The 17,168-nt window shown below is 40.6% G+C and overlaps 2 protein-coding genes across 3 annotated transcripts in view; one reads left to right on the top strand and one right to left on the bottom strand.

The window, feature by feature from the left end:
* The window catches only part of fcf1 (FCF1 rRNA-processing protein), a 167,256-nt gene that overhangs the window by 2,216 nt on the left and 147,872 nt on the right, over nucleotides 1–17,168 (bottom strand). Inside the window, exon 2 of the mRNA XM_061063155.1 lies at nucleotides 251–273. Within this exon, the coding sequence (XP_060919138.1) occupies nucleotides 251–253 (3 nt within the window). The 5' untranslated portion in view covers nucleotides 254–273. The remainder of the gene's footprint in view (nucleotides 1–250; nucleotides 274–17,168) is intronic.
* On the top strand, nucleotides 363–15,764 carry arel1 (apoptosis resistant E3 ubiquitin protein ligase 1). Of its 2 annotated transcripts, XR_009676457.1 has the most exons (23): nucleotides 363–422; nucleotides 1,150–1,379; nucleotides 2,171–2,339; nucleotides 4,885–5,105; nucleotides 5,709–5,780; nucleotides 5,988–6,214; nucleotides 6,437–6,674; nucleotides 6,773–6,942; nucleotides 7,136–7,316; nucleotides 7,413–7,657; nucleotides 8,020–8,097; nucleotides 8,188–8,329; nucleotides 8,431–8,552; nucleotides 8,685–8,760; nucleotides 10,265–10,374; nucleotides 10,458–10,637; nucleotides 10,973–11,098; nucleotides 11,657–11,786; nucleotides 11,876–11,934; nucleotides 12,031–12,120; nucleotides 12,206–12,381; nucleotides 13,492–14,902; nucleotides 14,973–15,764. XR_009676457.1 is itself a non-coding variant. In XM_061063154.1 (22 exons), the coding sequence occupies exons 2-22, from the start codon at nucleotides 1,232–1,234 to the stop codon at nucleotides 13,592–13,594; spliced, it is 3,063 nt and encodes a 1,020-aa protein (XP_060919137.1). In that variant the 5' UTR covers nucleotides 363–422; nucleotides 1,150–1,231; the 3' UTR covers nucleotides 13,595–15,764. The 2 variants fall into 2 exon arrangements, 1 of the variants encoding a protein (XP_060919137.1); XM_061063154.1 differs by having other exon boundaries at nucleotides 13,492–15,764.

Below are 17,168 nucleotides of genomic sequence, written 5' to 3'. Positions count from 1 at the left end.
TGTCGATTGAATTTCGTAAATCTTGTGGCCACCATATTGATATTGATGATTTGAAGTTAGGCTACATCACAAGATATTATCACAAAAAGCTGCGTGTGTACGTGTGGATATGGACAGGGCAGCATTAGCTAACTTAGCCTAGGGGGCAAAAAACAGAAACATCGCCGAACTACGATAGTACAGCACTTCAGCGGACAACAGTTAGCAAGACGGTCGTATTGTATTTATAAAACATTAAGAGGTTACAAACCATGGTTCGACGTGAAAACGCAGCGAAACGTATCCCCCCTTCCCCTCGTGTGTGTCGCTTTTCGTCTACTTGTGACGTAATCAACAATCGACACCTATCTGCGCTTCTTCTTCTTCTTCCGTTTGCTAAGCTAATGCCTGGCAGACGAAGGTAGATGCAGTGTAGCAATCAAGTGAGATTATTGCAATTGCATTTTTTTTGTTGTTGCTTTGAGTAACTGTGCTAATGGAGGTGGTCTCTCATGACCGTGTTGCTATGTGGTCTTTGACAGCCGGGTTGGTGAAGAGAGTAGTAAATACGCTGATATAGATGGCTAACTTGGCTAACTGTTGTTAAGCCCCCATCATTACGCTGCGCTCCTGCTGTCACAGAGAATTGATGATATTGCAGTTGTTCGCTTGTCTGTGTTCATTTTATTTCTAGTAGCATTCCGGCAAACTCGACTACAGTCAGATGTTTTGGGTTCGTTAGTCATCCAGCTGTCGTGTAGTTTGTATCGGGCAGCGGATGGAGGCTGAATAACGGGGTTAACACTTTCTGCAGGTTTCATCATTTTCCGTAAATTCACCTTCATTTGTTCTGTTGTTGTTTGTGATTCAGAGTGTAATTCACTCGAGTTCTTTGACTTTGATAGTGTGGTCTGTCTTATGTGTGTTTTATGTCCATTCTTTAGTGAAGTTCTTCATGCATTATTTAGTGTTTGTGGATTATATTTCATGCTATTCTCCCATCTAAGCTGACTCTTGAATATTCATGCTTTCTTTTTGGAAGAGCAATTTATTCTGAAGCTTTGGCTTTAATATTTTACTGCATGTTTTGACAGTGTTCCCCTTAAGAATCCATTTGTTGTTGTTTTCATGTCATGTTTTTGTGCTTAAGTGTTTGTTTTGTTTTTGTAGGAGACCTGACTAGCCACCTGTCAAGTGGCAGTTTTCCTTTGAGGGCACACGGGGGTCTCAGTGAAGGCTGAAAGATGGTCTGATGGACCGCCGCTTCTTCCTGACCTTCCTCTTCTGCTCCGTGTCGTGGGTCTTCTTCTGGGAAGTGCGCTGGAAGAAAGGCAAAGAAAGTCAGATTGAGGAATGGCTCCAAGGACATAGCCTCTCTCAATACAGACACTTATTTGAAGGTCAGTGGGTTCAATTTAAATTTCGTGACTTCTACAACAAAGAGTGTTTGTTAAATCAGCTCATCCGGGGTAATGAAAGGCAGTGACCTGACTTTTTGAATAAAGGTGCTTCTGTCAAAACAGGTGTTTATAGGCTTCCATTAAGGACAGGACAGTTAATCCAACCATGATGTTTTCATTTTAGAGCACCATGCACAGATGTTGCAGGAATATTTAGGTTTAATATTTGGATTTGAACTATGTTTAATGCAAGGAGATCTTGTTTCTAGTAACTTTGACCCTGGTATTTTTTTGGGGTGGGGTATAAGGGGGGCACTGAATATTCAAGATTATAACATGCATGGGGAATAAATAATAATAATAATAATAATACATTTTATTTCTAAGCGCTTTTAAAAACTCAAAGACACTTTGCAATAGTTAAAACATAAAGAACAGCACAGTAAGGACAGACTAACGGACATCGCAGCATTACACACAAATCATAAAGATAACAACAATAAAGGTAAACTACAGAAAACAGAAAATACATCCCAATCATACATTAAAAGCTTGTTTAAAGAGGTGAGTTTTGATCAGTGATTTGAAAGTAGGAGGGTCGGTGCAGTGTTGAATGTGTGTAGGGAGTGAGTTCCAGAGGGAGGGGGAATGAACTGACAGTCAGCACAGGCTTAGATACTTATTATAATTGACTCTGATGGATATTTAAGTCTGTTCCTGGGCATTACTGATGCTGATTTGTTGGCTGGTCTGTGATTGAGGTTTTGATGTGCTTTTCATGTGTCATCCAGATGTACAGACACTGGAGGAGCTGAGCCTAAGTGTACTAAGTCGCCTGGAAGAGGTGGTGAAGGAACAGCAGTACTGGAGGGAGATTGCGGACGCCCACATCCAGCTGCTCCGAGACTTTGCCTTCCAGGAGTGGCTCTGTTCCCAGAACCTGGAGCACTATTACCAAACGTAAGTAATAAAACATCTAAGCCTCAACATTTATCTCAATGTTGGCGAACAGTTGTGAGCAGTTTTCCCCCTTGGGGAATGGTTACTTTTGTTATAAATGTTGATTTTTCTTCGTATAGGTTAATGTTTTTTGTAAATTGGTAGTGTGGTTGTAGTGGGGTTATGCTGTTTAATACTGTGTACGTTCGTGTCTGTCCACTTGAGGGCAGTCTCTCCTTTCATGGCTAGCTGAGTTTGCTGACACTAAGCTGTGGAGGCTGCAGTGTTTCAGAGGGTCACTGCAGTCTTGCACTGTTCATGTGAGACCCTGCAGCAATGCAGATGTTTGTGTCTGTGTTAAGTGCTCTCTGTTGACGTCATCAGACCATTAGTATGATCAGTAAGTAGTTGCTTGTATCTAAATGATGCCTGTCCATCCTGTCTTAGTTTACAAAAAAAAAGCCAGTTTTATTGTTTCTAATGGTCAGCAGTTTTTGTCATGCATGTAATCATGTCATGGTCATCGTGTTATGAAGGGAAAAACAGACATTTTTTATGGGACACTGTCACATTTTGAAGGTCATAGGTCCCGGGGGTTAAAAAGAAGGACTTAAAGCCTTTACCACTCACACAGTTTAAGATTCAGTTCAGTGATTGACTGTGTAATTAGAAACAAAAGAGGAGCTTTGCACAGATTCTTCGGGTAAGAATGTTAAACTGAAAATGGGGAAGTTGATGTTAAAGAGCAACCTAAGCCTCTAATCACTTCTCAGATAATTAGTCACACATATATAAGAATACAAAAAGAGTAAAACAAATTGAGTTCATCAAAGGATAAAGTTTTTAATCCAGCAGCATCACTGTGACTGATCTCAAACACAAGGTGGATAATTATCATCACCACACACTGTAAAATCAGTACAGGAACAGAATGACAGTAAATTTGCATTTTCACACTTGTCTATTACAAGTTAGTCATGTTAGGGAGCTTTGTTGGAAAGGGCGTCATTTCTTGAGAAAATTGTCTGTTTGAAAAAAGTCCCATGATTATTTTTTTCTGAGCCTAGTTCCTAGTGGTACATTTGTACTACTACTACTTGAGAAGCAGTAGCAATTGTATTTATAAAGCACTTTTCATTACAGGTAAGCTCAATGTGCTTTACATCAAGGTTAAAAACACAGCATACAAAAAAACATGTTTACACACTCAAGAATAAGATACAGAAATCAAATCAATAAAGTCATACACACGGCAAAGCAAACATAACCCAAGTGATCACACACACACATACACACACAAAATATAATGCTCGGGAGAATAGATAGGCGAGTGAGCAAAAATGAAAGTAAAACAAAGGAAACACTGTCATGCCTTTGTTCATTACATTCCCTGTAGGAGCTCCATTCACCTGTTTCTTGTGAGTCTTCGTTTAACTGTAAATAGTAAGTTACACAGAGGCTTCACTCTGGCTTACTTCAGAGCCAGTAAAAGAGACCGAATTTCTTGCAACTTACTTGCAATGAACACGTCCTTAGTGTGTCAAGACAACAAAATCATGAATGTAGGTTTGGGTAAGTTCTGGTGCACCACAGGAAGTTGGGAAATCCAACCGCTGAATTTGCGAAAAAGCATCTAGCAGAGTCGTAGCTCAAGTTAAACTTTGATCTAGAATGGATTGTTAGCTGAACTTTCAGATATCTGTTTATAGAGATATACAAATCAATGTCACATCACCGCAGACGGGATGTGATTAGTGCAGATAGAGTTCTGCTTACTTTTGTTTTACAGACTTTGTTCTAAATACATCAAAGCCTGCTGATTGGTTAATACTACTCGGACGATAAATGCACCACAAACAATTCCCAGAACACTTAGCATTAGAATGGTAAGTGTTCTGGTATATTAATATGTATTTATTCCTCTTGGATCTTACATGTAAACATAATTTTCAGTCTTCTCTGTGATTGTTAATTGTTTGTTTTAATTGGTTTTTTTTTATGTTTTCTTTTATTCTCACCTTCTCCCTTTGTCATGATGCTTTTGATGTCTTGTGTGAAGCACTTTGAATTACCTTGTCGCTGAAATGTGCTCTTTCCATAAACTTGCCTTGCCTAAAATCCAGATTCTACATTTAAATGTATAACCTGTGAAAAAGATGAACTCAATAGTAGCCCTAATGTTTTTGATTGATCTGCCAAACATTTCCCCTGCTTTGCAGTCCATCTGAACTTTTCATGTAATAAACTCTTACCAGTTGAACCTGAATTCTTCTTTTAGACCAGGCCACACCTTCTCACTGCACCCTGTTGACGCGGCTGTAGGATTGAGCTGATTAGCTGGAGGTTACTCTTCGTGCAGAGGTTCATAAAAACTTCTGTTTGTTTAGCATATTGGACAACTAGTTGTACGCCGAAAAGTCAGCAGTCTTGCCCAATAGATGCGGAGTAACAATGAGCAGTTGTGGTAGGGTTTCTTTCTTAAGTGTCCAACCTTTTTGAATGATTCATCTATTCTTCCGTTTCTATTATCTACGTCATTCTACTTTTACTTTTGTTTCTCCTACAGGCTAAAGACATTGGGTTGTTTGAATCTGGATGACCTGTCTCAGTTAGACAGTCAGCTGCAGCTGTCTCTAGCTGCCTGGGGCTACTACTACGAAGACTACATCAAGTTGTCCACAGGCATCAAGATCCTCCAGACGTCCAGGGGGAGTAGGGACCAGGACTACGAGATTCGGCTGGTACACAGTCTTGCTGAGAGGCGTCTGAATGAAAAGTGGTCACTTGGTGAGATCCTGGTCATTTTTTCCGCCTCTTGTTTTCCCCGCAGCTGTAGAGTGTCAAAACAATGTTTTTAAATAGAGCATCGAGATATAAGGTGTAAACACACGCTGGATTACACTGTTGCTAAGTCTTGTCAAGTGTTTTCACAAATGGTGTTACAACAAGAGTCCCAATATTCTAATGGAGAAGTTCAGTGTTGCTTCATCTTTATGACATCAGCATGCGTTTGTTTTTGTCCTCTCTACTCTCATAACAACACAGCAGCCACTTCTGTTGTGGGTAGATGTGAATCATTATCAAACGAGTAAAATGTTGTCAGGTTTTAGCATTCCTGTTGCAAAACCTCGACCCTTGTTACACTGGTATTCTTGCCGTTCAAAGCGCCACATTGGCCATTAATAACATCATATTTTTGGCTCTGTGTGAAGTACAATGTAGTCCTGCTAATGTCCAACCTGATGTTTAAAAAATCATAAAAGAATGACCTGATGTCTGATGATCTTTAAAAAAAGAAGTCATAAAAAAGTAACCATGAGGTTCAGATTAGGCGCTGTGTTTGTCTTCTTTGTAATTATTCCTGGTTATAATGTGCCCTCATCCTTTCAGCTGGAGCTCTTATATTTGGCTGTACTGTGGCGCTGTGCTTCTTGATAAGGGACCTCATGTTTTACGTGATTGGTGAGTTCAATGTTTGGATTTACTAATAAGTGACTCAGTCTTAATCTCTCTCTCTCTCTGCATACATAAACATTGAACCATGTTGCAGTACTTTGTCACACTGTAATCTTGACTCTATCTTGGTTTCAGGTTAACTCACCACTAAAACAAACACATGACGTACGATTCAGCAGCTTGTCTCCCTGCGCTCCTTGTCTTCTTTTGCAGGTGGAATTACTGTTTCCATCATAGCATTTGTCTTCACCATCAAGTTCCTCTGTGAGCTTGCAGCGAGAGTTGTCAGCTTCCTGCAGAATGAGGATCCAGGGCGACGCGGAGACCGCAGCATCTATGACTACGTCCGGGGGAACTACCTGGACCCTCGCTCCTGCAAGGTGTCCTGGGATTGGAAGGAACCGCAGGAAGTGGGGCAGACTATGAGCTTCAGGGTTCAGGTGATAACTAATTCCTTACGTGTGTGCCTAAGCTATAGATGTGGGATGTAGTTTTTCCGGATAAGTGCTGAATTCCTGATTTTTCATATTGAAGATGTGACTTCAAATCATTGATTTCCAAAGGGGGGGGGGGGCATATGCTGTTCAGTGTTATGAAATTGAAAATAAACTTGTATGTTCTCAATATTAAATGACACTCTATTCTCTCTTGTGTCCTCACAGCTGTTCTATAAGAATGGACAGCCTTTCCCGGCCCATCGGCCTGTAGGACTGCGGGTCAACATCACCCACATTGAGCTGGCCTTGGACATTCCTGTCACACAGGAGGTTTTACAAGAGCCTGAGTCCAATGTTGTCAAAGTGGCCTTCACAGTGCGCAAGGCCGGACGATACGAGGTCGCTGTCAAGCTGGGTGGCCTCAATGTGGCCTACAGCCCTTACTACAAGATATTTCAGCCAGGTATTACTACTGTCTGTTTTCTGTTCAACCCGAAATTTGATCTGTAAATGTTTCTATTACTGATTGAGTATTTGTCTGTTCTCTATTCTCCACTTCAGGTACAGTTGTTCCATCCAAAACCAAGATAGCCTACCATTTCTCCACGCTGGTGCTAACAAACTGCCAACAGCACACTTTGCAGATTGAGCCAAGGGACGAGTACGGAAACCCCACCAGCAACTCCACATCTCTCACAGATGAAACTAACTACAGTGTCCAAGTGCACTCTGTAAGGCAACAAACCTCTTTTTCTCTAACGCATTCAACTTTATTTTGAAGATTTCTCTCTTGACTGTTACTAAAACAAAGACAGCCTATTGTTTCTAATTACATAGTTGTGGGCCTTTACTGATTTGTTATACTATCCATGTATTTCCAAAAATCCTGAGCTTGGAGTCATTTGATTGTTCCTGTTCTTCCAGCTGGGCACAGTGGATGATGACAGTCTGGAGGAGTACTGCAGTAAGTCGGTTACTCTTAACAAGCAGCAGTGCCAGGTTCTGCTGAGACTGACCCTGAGGAAGACGGGCTGTTTTAGGGCCTGCATCTCCTACAAGGACCAGCCGCTCAGCAACGGGGAATTTGACATTATTGTTCTCAGTGGTGAGCTGCTAAGAAAACTGCCCTTATAGAAATTGAGCCCAGACATACAGTGATACTTTTAAAGCCTCATATTTGTATTTTGACTGTGTTTTGTAGAGAATGAGAAGGCCTGTGTGGAGAAGAATGTGTCCACTCCAGGCATAAGTATCTACTTTGAGGCGTATCTGTACAGCAGTGGGAACTACAGCAGCTCCTCCTGGCAGTTACCAGCCTCCTCTCTGCTGGCTCCTCAGAGGAGGCCCTCTATGGGAGAGGAGGAGGACGAGCATGATTCTCCTGTGGAGGGACAACCTGAGAAGGTTAAGAAGCCAAAAAAGGTCTACTGTTACATTTCGCCAAAGGTAAGAGTAGGTTAGGTTTAATCATTCTTTTTCTGCAACTTTTGGATTTGTGAGCATGAGAAATGAAGAGATCTGGGTGCGCCGGTAGCCTAGTGGTTAGAGCACGCGCCCCATGTTCGGAGGATGTGGTCCTCTAGGTGGACAGCCTGGGTTCAAATCCAACCTGTGGCTCCTTTTCTGCATGGCATTTCCCACTTTCTCTCTCTCCGATTTCTGACTATCCACTGTCCTATCCCTCAAATAATCATAAAAAGCTCAAAAGTAAACCTTTAACAAAAATTCAGAGATCTTATATTTCAGAAGGCAGGATGCAAAGGGCATAAATGTAAGATGACACCGACTCTGACTTTTATTTCAAACAGCAATTATCTGTGAAGGAGTTCTACCTGAAAATTATTCCATGGCGCCTTTTCACCTTTCGAGTGTGTCCAGGAACGAAGGTAAAGAGAACAGATTTTAGATCAACCCTGAAGCACAGGCCTCTCTTATTCTGTTTAATAAGCTAATGGAAAACTTCTACTTTATTTTAGTTTACTTATTATGGTCCTGACCCAGTTCACAAGTACCTAACTCTAGTGGTGGATGATGGGATTCAACCTCCAGTGGAGCTCAGCTGCAAAGACCGAAACATCATGGCTGCCACATTCATTCGCTTCCTGCACAAAAACATTGGTCTGTTTTCGCTTAATTTAATTGCTTTATCCTCGAGCTGTACTTAATGAATAATGTCTTGTGTTAAGACGGAGACAGTAATTTCATGGTTTTGTCCTTAGGTGGCTCAGAAATGTTCCAAGATAAGGTGAACTTCTTTCAACGTGAACTCAGGCAAATCCACTCCAAGAGACCTCGCACCAAGACCTGCCTAAAAATAACCAGACACTCCATCCTCGATTCTGTGAGTGATGCTTTCCTTATTAAAAAATCTGATTCACAAGTTATTTTTTAAAACATAATTGGCATGTGATCACATCATTAGTCAGTCATGTGGCTCTGTTATGATCAGATTCTCCCTTTTACTGCTGCTTAGTCACTGAAGGCCACAAGGAACTTCTCTGTGTCAGACTGGAGCAAGAACTTCGAGGTCGTGTTTCAGGATGAAGAAGGTAAACAGAGTGTGTCTGTAATCACCCCAAACTGACTATATAGATTCATCCCAGAAGGGCTATTCAGTTTCCCAGCCTACCAAGTCATTATAACGTCAAGGGTAAGGTTACCCTAACCCAAAGTCAAGATAATCATAAGGAAACAAACTCAGTCACAGCAGCTTTCTGACAACTCACATGTCACAAACAACAGATCAGCAGACAAACAGGAATAATACTTTACAGCAGTAGTTCTCAACTGGTCTAGCCTCTGGACCCACCACCAAATCCCTCATGAAAAATCAAGAACCGAATTTCAGATATTTCTTAACCAATCAGATTAGTTCAATGAAAAATGGTGCCATGTGGACCTCAGAGGGTACAAAAAGTGACAGAATAAAGACAAAAAAATAAACAAACATTTTTAAAAAGCGCTTAATAGACTTTTTGACACAATATGTTTTCCAGCCACATATCCGCGACCCACTGAAAATGGCTCCACGACGCACTTTTGGGTCCCGACCCACCAGTTGAGAAACACTGCTTTAAAGTACACTATAAAGTACTAAAACAAACACTGTAGTGTTTGGTGTAACACTTTAAAGTACATATAGTTCTTTATTGTACACTATATCAATCAATCACTCAAACTTTATTTGTATAGCACTTTTCATCCAACAAATGTATCCCAAAGTGCTTTACATCAACATAAATCAAACAGCAACAACATGACTCCCTCCCCCACCCCTATCTCACAATCCAAAAACTAAGGTAAGAATAACTAGATAAGAACAGGTACTGAGGAAACGCTATCATTTATTCTAAATGAGGAAACACAGGAGGTTCAAAATGTAATAAAACTAGATGAAATGAGATTCAGTTAAAAGCTCTACTAAAAAGGTAGGTCTTGAGTTTACCCTTTAAAGGGTATTGGCCAATTTGTGGTGCTATCTGAATGACGTGTGGAAATTATTGTACCCTAAATAATGGTCCCACAATGCATTGTGAAAAGCCGTGTATAACTGATGGTCACTTACCAAGTAATATATACCATCATGCATTGTGTTGTAAAGTCAAACCAGACAGACGTCTGTATGTACGAAACAAATAAATCAGTCTTATTGTGAAAATATGGTTTGTTAATTAATTGAAAATACTGCATTTTATACATTTTATTATATTTAATTATTTGTGATGATACTCTCAGTATAATTTTAGTTATCTTTATTTGTTAATGCTTTCTGGCTGGCATTGAGCTGCACATTTTATTGTGTGGCGGCAATGACGTCTTTATTGGCGTCCGGCGACATGGGTAATAGTGTACACAGTGTTTTTAATGAGCTCACTATATAGTCCTCTAAAGAGAACTCTAGTTAGGGAGTAAGGAGAGGAATGAATGAGAATGTGATTCTTGACTCAGCCGAACATGTCATTATACGATGCCCTTTTAGTTCATGAAATTATGTCTTGATAGACGTGACTAACAAAGTACCACACAGCTAAACACTTTGACGTTTCCCTGCAGCTCTGGACTGGGGAGGGCCTCGCAGGGAGTGGTTCGAGCTAATTTGTAAGACCCTCTTTGACACCTCCAACCAGTTCTTCACCCGCTTCAGTGACAACAACCAGGGCCTCGTAAGTTCAACATGCTAAGTGCATTAAAAGCCACACACTGATGCGCAGTTCTGTACATGAAAGCCCTTATCGTCATTTCCCAGGTGCACCCAAACGCTGAGCGGCCGTCACACCTGCGTCTAAAGATGTACGAGTTTGCCGGTCGCATAGTGGGGAAGTGCCTGTATGAGTCTGCTCTGGGTGGGGCCTACAAACAGCTGGTCCGAGCTCGCTTTACACGTTCCTTCTTGGCCCAGATCATTGGCCTCAGGATGAACTATAAGGTAAGGAACACAGTACACTCCCATAGAAAATATGTTTTGTTCAGATGGCGTAACGTCGTGTTTTCATTGTTTACCTTCTGCTGTCAGCCGGTCCCTCTCATCACTCTTAACATTCCTCACAAAGCCAAGAAAGCTGAATCGTTTCTTGGCGTTATTTAGGTCATGGAGACCCAGCCAGCATGTTTTGCTGTTTATCCAACTTCCTTAGGTTTCAAAGCTGCGAGCTAAAGCCGACCTCCGATCATCTTTCTATCCTACACAGAGAAGATGAAGTGCCGTGTTTATTTAAAAAAACGTCATTTTTCCTGTGTTTGCCGCTAACTTTCCACACGCAGTATTTCGAGACGGATGACCAGGAGTTCTACAAAACTAAAGTGTGCTTCATCCTAAACAATGACGTGAGTGAAATGGACCTGGTGTTTGCAGAGGAGAAGTACAGCAAGTCGGGACAGCTGGAGAAGGTGAGGCAACACTTTTGGAAGAGAGCGTCCGCTTTCATCACCTCATTTCAGGCCAGATAGGAGCAATAATCCAAACAAGAGAAACCATATTGCTTGTTTGGCAAGCACGTCGTTGTTCTTTACGAGGGGGGAGCATTGTATGTACACGATTCTGGATCAATAACGTTTGGCATCGATGGTCCTTTTGAAACATTGTTGCTCATTCATTAAATACCATACAACAAGTTTAACTCCACATGTTGAAACAGAGTCAAAGCTACTTCTCTTTAATTAGACACGCATGTATTCCTCTAAACAGATTTTTTTTTAAACTCTAAGATTAATTGCCGAAACTTTTGCACTAATGCTTACGAGTGTGTGACGGCCAAACACATGTGTTAAACCTGTATAAATAAATGTAACGGGTCGGGAAAGTTCCGGACTCTTACACGGGCTTATCCTGCCTCTTCATCTTCCCTTTGTTGGAAGCAGGATTTGAAACAGTTTTAATGTCCTGTGTTGTTGATTGTTTTATGTAATTTGTGTGACATTTATATCCTGCAACATGCTCGCTTGCAGGTGGTGGAGCTGATATCAGGGGGAGCTCAGATAGCTGTTACCAATGAAAACAAGATGCATTATCTCAACCTGCTGGCCCAGTACAGACTGGCCAGCCAGGTGAGGGATGAGGTGGAACACTTCCTGAAAGGTGAGGGAACTTGCACAGCTGCATTCTAACCCTCTTTTTTTGTGCCAGCACCCTGTGTGTAATAAATGTCGTTTTCTGATCAATTACAGGTTTGAATGAGCTCGTTCCAGAAAACCTGCTAGCCATATTTGATGAGAACGAGCTGGAGGTATGTGGGATGTTTATAATAGAATCCTGTTGATCCTTAAAAAGAACACTGGGTAATTGTTTTCTTACCCTTTTTTTTTTTTTTAAATTCCTTCAGCTGTTGATGTGTGGCACCGGGGATATAAATGTTCAGGACTTTAAGGCCCATGCGGTGATAGTCGGAGGGTCGTGGCACTTCAGAGAGAAGGTATGTCATTTCTCTGCGTCACTTTTCTTCCGACAGACGGACACTGAAGCAAACATCTGAGTGTGTTTATTTTCTGTTGCTTCAGGTGATGAAGTGGTTCTGGGCTGTGGTGTCGAGCTTCACTCAGGAGGAGTTGGCTCGCCTGCTGCAGTTCACCACCGGCTCCTCTCAGCTTCCCCCAGGGGGATTCAACACTTTATGTCCCTCATTCCAGATCATAGCCGCCCCCACACACAGCACCCTGCCCACTGCACACACGTGGTGAGTAGGAGAACGCACACAGTTATACTTAAACTAACGATGCCCTTCTTATATTGTATGCCTCATCTTTTGTCAGTTTATACCCTTAGTTAAAACTGAAATAACTTAAAATAATGTAGCAGGCCTTCATGATCAAAGCAGGATGGATCAGTCTGTTTTTTGTTGACCATTGCACAACCTCCTTTCTTTCTAGTCTCACGCAGGTTGAAGACTTTATTGTCTTTTTTAGGATTTCAGTGATAGTCGACTTTTCTTTTGTCATAATTGCTTTAGTCTTGGTTTTTCTCCAGCTTGAGAACATGACTCTGTATTTCACTACCTCTAATCCCGTCATGTGTAATCTATGGCTGACAAATAGAAACATGGAAGAAACAACAAAATGTTACATTTGTATTACAAGCAAAGCTTTACAGAATTCCCACATTTAGCTGAGCTCTGTATTTATTTATAATCATCACATTTTAGTATGCATGAATCCTTCCCCTTGGTGTGTGTAGTTTTTGTTAATTGTGTGTATTTCAGATTTACTGCTGGCTGTAAAGCAAATTGCCCCTCTGGGATAATACATTTTACGCTGACCTTGCATGAAAACACTCACACAGTCACTTACAGTGCTAAACATCAGGATGTCCACATTGTCATTGTGAACAACATTAGGCTTACAGCATCCTTGTACTTGAGTAGTGCTCCAAAGAGCTGCCAGCATGCCTGTGAACTCTTCTTCTCTTGTTGAAAAAGGCTAAAAAAAAAAAAAAAAAGATGTAAAATGTGTAGGCTTTGTGGTTTTAACAAGCATTCTTCAAAACTCTGTGATTTGTATGTCTTAAAATCTTTTTTTATTGGTGGATGAGTACAGATGAGCTGCTCTTGCAGTAATTACTGCAGCAGGATGGTATTCTTGTGAGTTTTTTCACAATAAAATATTTTTGTTTGCATTATGTCGATGTCAAAACATGTCGCTGAACACAAAGGTGTAGCAGATATATTTGTGGGCTACAATCGTATCTTGGCATTATTTATGTTATTTTCTTTCTGTTGATCACATGTTGCATTATATAATAGATGAACTTTTATAAATCGGTGTGTAATCCTCTCCTCTCTTCTGACTAGTTTTAACCAGCTGTGCCTCCCGACCTACGACTCCTACGAGGAGCTGCACAAGATGTTGAAACTGGCCATCAGTGAGGGCAGTGAGGGCTTCGGCATGCTCTGACTCTCACACCACCGGGACTCTGGTTCCACTAGTACAAGAGGAGACTTGCTCGAGAGGACAGGCTCCCTGCATTTGACCATATTTATCAGTATGCTTCTTGGCAGACTCACCCAGAGTGACTCTCTCTAAGTACTCCTCAGGATTGAGAGGACATTACAGGGAAGGCGGTGCTGCACCTGGAACTCAAACATATGAACTTTAGTGCTACTGTATGTACATACTATATCTCTCTCTTTTGTATAAAGGAAAACACAAACTACTGAAAAGGGGGATGTTTGAGCTAGTTTTATTTCTTATTGCTAAAGTTAGCTTAGTTTTATATGTTTGGAAGAGGCTAAAGCAAAGGCCCCATTATTACTGTATAACTGCTTCTATTGCATTTTGCAAACTGCGGAACACTTAAGTGCGACAGCAGCCTACACGTAATGTGAGGGACGCCTGCAAGTACAGCACTGGCCTTAAACGATCAGGGACTGATGTGTGTGTATGTAAATATATATAATATCACTCTTTTATTTCAATACTTGTACAGAGTAGTGTGTATACAGAGGTTTTCATTTTGTTCTTGATTTCATCTTTAAGGAGAAGGGATTTCTTTATAATTGCACGTTTTGTTGAAGAGTTAAAATAATTTGAGTTTTTTATTTTTTTTCTCAGTCAGAAATGAAAGGTTTTTAAAAGAAGCCAACTAATTTCTATTGTTTATTTATGGTTTTTTAAATGATATGGTCCTGTTTAAACATACAGTGGAAAATATATAGATTTTTTTTTTTTTTTTTGGTTATGTTTTATAACCTGCCTTATTCATACCCTTTGCCTCTGATTGTATCCAGAGAGGTGTGTAGTTGAGAGACGCAGACATTAGGTGATAGTTCTATTCTGACATTTCTACAAGTACATTCAGGGCTCACTGTGGATGTGAGTGCTGGTGTGACGTTTGGGAGGACCCGTGTTTTACAAAGATTGAGTTATCTATGCTGTTTGTTCCTTTGACATTCACAGCCTTTTATGGGTTTACCTCAGAATCCTATGCCACCTTCACATCCTCAGAAACAGGTGTGGTGTGTGTGGTGACGTACACATATACTAAAGCATATACAGTTTGTCAATAGATGCCTCCTTCCTGTCCTGACTATACAACTTTTAGCCATATGACACACCCTCAGTGAACTCTAAACATCATCCACATGGAGATTATGCCCTGTTTGTCAGTCTATGTTATTGTAAACATATTTATCTTTAATGCTGTTTATGAATTGTTTTCTCTCATTCCTCTCTGTTCAGAATTGTGTAGCAGTTTCCTTTGCTGTTCCATTGTTTACATGTTCATTAGCTGTTCTTGTAAGTGTGTGTGCTGCCAGTCAGCGTCTCTGTAGAGCATTTAGACAAATTCATGTTTAGACTGAAACAAAAAGGAAACATTGATTGATGACTTTCTTAATAGAATTTGAATTTGAAGAGGTTCCCTTTAAGAGCACTCTGGATGCAGATTAGGATCCTTTTATAGTATTGTTGACAGTTGAAACAGTTGGAAGTTTGACTGGGCCACCAAGAGATTGAACTGCATTGTGTGAAACAGCAAATATTTCAGACTTTTGACGTGTACTGTATTAATACAGCGCCTGCCTGGGAATTGTCGAGCTTTTGCAGATGCTTTAATTGCAGTGTTCAAACAATATTAAAGGGTTCATTCATTTGTGTTCGTTTGGGTTGTGCAATGTTGACCTTATGAACTGAGGAGAAAAGTGAAAATGTTTCAAGTGCTTATGAAAATGTCACATTGAGGTGGCGTTTTCAGCACCGATACCAATGGCTGATTCCATATTTATTAGAAGAAAAGGCGGTTTAAGCATTACTTGTGTTAGTTGTCCCATTATATGTAACCATTAGAAATCCAATATGAAGGAAGTATGTCCTGTAGTTTTATGTTCTTGTTCAATGCTTTGCTTTTTTTGCGCAAATGCTCTGTTTTATGTTTGGGTTGTTTCTGGATTAGATGTCCTGATTGAGACTTTTAGCGATGTAGATAATGTGAAATATTTGCCTATGACTTTGAAGCTGAGGTACTTCTTATTTTTTTCTTTTTTAATGGCGAGCCTCTGCTGATGAATGTTTGAGATTCTCTGCACTGCAGGCCCTTTGTTTATGGGAATAAAAATGATGGACTGCATTGTAATCACCTCATCTCATTTTGTTCATTATAGAGCCGTACTATTACCGTTGACTGATTATGATACAGCACCTTATATAAATCTGAAGGCACTTAATGCTAAGCGTTTCAATCAGTTGTGTTAAATAGTGCCAAATCACAACAAAACATGTTTTCAACACATTACATACAGAATGTCAAAACCTAATGTTTTATATATTTACAAACCAAACTTTTATTGACAGTGGGAATCAGTAGGGAAGAAAAGCTTCATTTAAACAGGCAGAACCAGAGTCATTGGCTGAAAGCCATTACTCTTAACTGGGAATAGACCAGTGATTACTAAATCAGGATCTGTGTTTCCTTGGGATTGGGATCTGGAAATTGCCAAGAGTTCAAGTAAAGGTGTTCTTCACAGTGATATTAGGTTCAGTATGACTTTGACTATGTTGTGTTTTTTCTTTAAATAATTATTTTTGGGCATTTTCTGCCTTTATTGGAGAGATATAGGACAATGGATAGAGTGGGGAATGGCATGCTGAAAGGAGCAACAGGTTGGATTCGAACCTGGGGCGCCTGCTTTGAGGATTACAGCATCCATTTATGGGGCGCGCACACCAATCTCTGTGCCACCAGCACCCCAACTTTGACTGTTTTATTTTAAATGTTTTCATTTAAAATAAAATAAAAATCATACCAGTACTGTGTTCTATGGTGAGAGGGCCGGGAATAGTTAATAAGAGACATTTTAAAACCAAAGAAGAATCACTGTAGGAGGTCATAATCGATGTGGCATTTGTTGCAATGAAGGACCAAAATAAGAAAAACTTCTGCAGACTGAGACACATACATGCATAAGGGCACTTATTCTGCATATCAGCTTTTGTATAACCCCATAAAGACATGAGCTAAACACTCTACTTCATCTTTTGGCCAACAGAGTGCACGTTTTGGACACAAGGGGGCAGAAGCTGAACATGCGACATGAACATAGGATACCCTCTCCCTCTGTTGTCATCTCCTGGGATGGTTTAACAGTAGAGAATGATGAGGAGCTTCCCTGTCTTCGCCTGACCCTCACACTCTCATTTGCAGAGAGCAGGCAAATTCATCTCCCCTCCATCGCAGACATTTCTCATTTCCTCTCACATACAATACATACCTCACCAACACAGGAAAATAAACAAGGCTCATTCGAACCTGCTGCTTTCACGTCAGCTGAAGGCGTAATGAAATCAATCTTTTGGGAGCTCTGCTGTGTATGGAATGTGATAATAACGAACTGGAAAACAACGGCTCCCTTTCCTCTCCACTTGTGAAGATAGTGGCATAACTGACAGCCCCATCAGCACAAGATGTGATGGGAATAACCTCTCTTACATGGCTGAATATTTGCAGCCTTAGTCATACATTTTCTGATCAAGG

Source organism: Labrus mixtus, chromosome 18 (assembly GCF_963584025.1).
Source record: "Labrus mixtus chromosome 18, fLabMix1.1, whole genome shotgun sequence".
Classification (NCBI taxonomy): Eukaryota; Metazoa; Chordata; class Actinopteri; order Labriformes; family Labridae; genus Labrus; species Labrus mixtus.
This window is presented reverse-complemented; position numbering and strand designations above follow the sequence as displayed.